At 41.8% G+C, this 3256-nt stretch overlaps 1 protein-coding gene across 1 annotated transcript; it reads left to right on the top strand.

The window, feature by feature from the left end:
• Window positions 1-1166: 1166 nt before the first annotated feature.
• LOC145271212 (uncharacterized) lies at window positions 1167-1853 on the top strand. Its single transcript, XM_080126776.1, has one exon. The coding sequence runs from the start codon at window positions 1167-1169 to the stop codon at window positions 1851-1853; it is 687 nt and encodes a 228-aa protein (XP_079982902.1).
• Window positions 1854-3256: the final 1403 nt, after the last annotated feature.

Genomic DNA, 3256 nt, shown 5'->3' with positions numbered 1-3256 from the left:
CGTCGGTTTCTTTTTAACCCATAGTTGGAACCCTAACAGGTACTACCACTCTGGGTCAGAGTGGACCTGGGAGCAATGGTAATTAAAGGGTGGCTCCACACTCCCCAAAGCCCACAAGCTGGGGCCTCACCACTGGATATAGTTTAAGGTCATATCCAGGACCCCCATTGAGGGACTTTTACCCTCTGCAGGGGGGTAGTCAGCGTATTCTAATGCCCCACCGACAGGGCCAGGAAACAAATGGAAGAAGTAAAACTTGCAACTTACGTTACTATCAGGTATAAATACGTGTCTTCCAATCAGAACCCCGCGGACCTAATGACTAGAGGACTCACAACAGCTAAATTTAAGGAAAATTTCTCCTTTTGGAGTGCTGGACCAAACTGGTTGTCTGGTGAAACTGTCTGTTGGCCTGATAGTACTTTGGATTGTCTTAGTGCAGACAACCAGCAAATAGTTCGTATGAACCTGTTGTACACCTGTAATGAGAACTGGTCTAAACCTATCATCTCCTTTGACAGATTTTCATGCTTTAACAAACTTCGACGTGTGGTTTCCAGAGTCTTCGAATTTATATCCAAAGCAAGAGGCAAGGAACTGGACTATAAACAGGCTGCGGCTGACCATTTGTTCAAGACAATGCAACAACAGGCATTTCCCCTTGAATTTAAGTTCTTACATGCACCTCATGACAAACCAATTCCGAACCTTGCGAGTCAGTTAAACCTATTTCTGGACAAGTCTGGTGTCGTCCACTCCAGAGGCAGGATCAAAAAAAATTTTACTCTACAATATGAGGTTTTAAACCCTGTATTGCTCGGGAAGAATCATCCCTCGACTAATCTAATTGTGAAGGATCAGCACGAAAGGGCTAAACACTTGGGTGTGCCGGCTACACTTAGTAGAATCAGGATGTCAGGATTTTGGATACCTCAAGGCAGACAGACTGAAGGGAATATTGAAGGACTGCTTTATTTGTCAGAAAATCAACTCGATACATTTTCCGTATCCTAAGATGACAGACCGGCCTAAACATAGAGTAAATCTGGTAAGGCCATTCTTACATACAGGGATAGATTATATGGGACACCTGTGGGTTCAAAACCAAAATCTTCAATCCAATGAAAGTGCACACATTTATACTGGCCTTCATCAGGTTTTCAAACATGTGTGGCTTTCCTTCTCACATATATAGTGACAATGCAAAGTCATTTCTTGCTGGAGTTAGTTTACTAAATCAAGCCCTAACTTCTTCCGAATTTGATGAGAAATTTGGGCAGTATAATATAAAGCATGTTAAGATCCCTCTTCATTCGGCTTGGTATGGAGGAGTTTGGGAACGAATGATTAAAACGTTAAAGGAATGCCTTTATAAAACTGTTGGAAGGTCCATTTACAGTCGATCTGAGCTGTGGACAGCCATTTCAGATGTCCAACGGACAGTGAATAATAGACCGCTAACCTATGTGAGTTCGAACGACTCAGGACTGGAGATAATTACACCCAATTACTTCCTTCGCCCAGATCAAAACCCTGGACTTCTTCTTAGAATGGAGATTCAACCAATTAATGAAGATGAACTGCCGTCCAGACAGATATTGTTGGAATCTTTGAAGAACCGTGATGAGCTGCTCAAGGATTTTAAACGAATATGGCATGAGGATTACTTACTCTCTCTTCGAGAACATAAACAAGATCGTTATCCAACTATATCTAATAAGGTACGGCCTGGAGATATTGTGACGCTAAAACTCCCGAGCAAGTCTAGACCCCTTTTGGGCATTGGGGAGAGTAGAAGAATTGTTTCCGGGAGACGATGGTATGGTACGATCGGCACAGATACGTCGGGATGATGGGAGTGTAAAAACATATTCTTATAAGCATCTATATCCGCTAGAACTACATGCGGAATACGAACCACAAGAGGATGGTTTGGAACCTTGTTATGATGACTGGGAGTCCATAGAAGGAATTTCTTGGTCAGAAACCAGTTTTGAGGAACCCACTTTAGTACAGGAGAGTGAGCAGGTTTGGATTTGTCCCGGATGTAATCAACCTGATGACGGATCGGCCATGATCTGTTGTGATCAATGTGATAACTGGTTCTATTTTAGATGCGTTGGGATCAGTGCAGCTCCACCAGATGAAAAGGATTGGGTTTGTCACCACTGCTCTGGTGATCAAGAATGAGGAATATGTATATTGAGAAGGCTTTACAAAAATCAATAACAATTGATTTTGTTTTCTGTTGAGTGGGAGGGTATTGAGAAAACTTGAAGCACTTACCTGCGACTCTCAGGAAGAGTGGCAGCAGAAATCTTTTGTGTGGGTGATGACTCTTTTTATATTGGTAGTTGTTACGTTTAACTTATTTGGATTGGCTAACTGGATTATAAGAAGGATGGAGTGGACTGAATTTTGGTGGTGATGTTCAGTTTGGGATTGAAGTTGAAGGAAATTGAATCGTTACCCTTATTACCAGACCGACAAGGTTCTGCAATTTTTACCTAGTCACAGGTCGCAACAAACCATTGTTGCAAAATCCTTGTAAACCTCTACCTTTCAGTGGAGAAAGTTTCCACAGAATAAAGTGTCGAGCCGTTAACTTCGAACAACAGAAAAAAGAATTAAAGAAAGAAGAAGCAATTCAAAGAATTTCCGAGCATTTATTAATTGTACCTATTTACTATGCCTCCCCAAGTTACCCTTATCACCAGACCGACAAGGTTCTACAATTTTTACCTAGTCACAGGTCGCAACAAACCATTGTTGTAAAATCCTTGTTAACCTCTACCTTTCAGTGGAGAAAGTTTCCACACGTTGCAACATTGATCTGCAGACCTTGTGCACATTTCCCCCCCCACCTCTGTTATTTTTTTATTATGGCCACGGAACAATTGTCTTCCCGTGAGGATTCCTTAGGAATGCAAAAAAAAACGGATCACCTTCTTGAGGCCCTTTTAGATACGGAGGAAAGATATAAACACATTATCAGATACACATTAGAAAAATTAAAGAAAAGAGTCGCAGTGGATGCATGTGCCTTGAAGAACACCACAGACAACATAAACGAGTGGCTATCTTAAGTGGACCAAGTTCAGGAAAACTTGGTTAAATTCCTTCCTAGAGATAGGGTGGCACTGCATGCTTATGACCTTATCGAATTCAAAGAAGAAGTGGAAACAGGTTAATGTGAACGGATGGGGTCCCAAGATCCAGTCTCGTTCTGAGTTTTGGGAAAAGGTGTGTTACGTCA

The sequence above is a fragment of the Euprymna scolopes genome, chromosome 46 (assembly GCF_053919585.1).
Source record: "Euprymna scolopes isolate OS-2025 chromosome 46, ASM5391958v1, whole genome shotgun sequence".
Classification (NCBI taxonomy): Eukaryota; Metazoa; Mollusca; class Cephalopoda; order Sepiida; family Sepiolidae; genus Euprymna; species Euprymna scolopes.
Note: the sequence above shows the minus strand (reverse complement) of the source record. Positions and strands in the feature narration are given on the sequence as shown.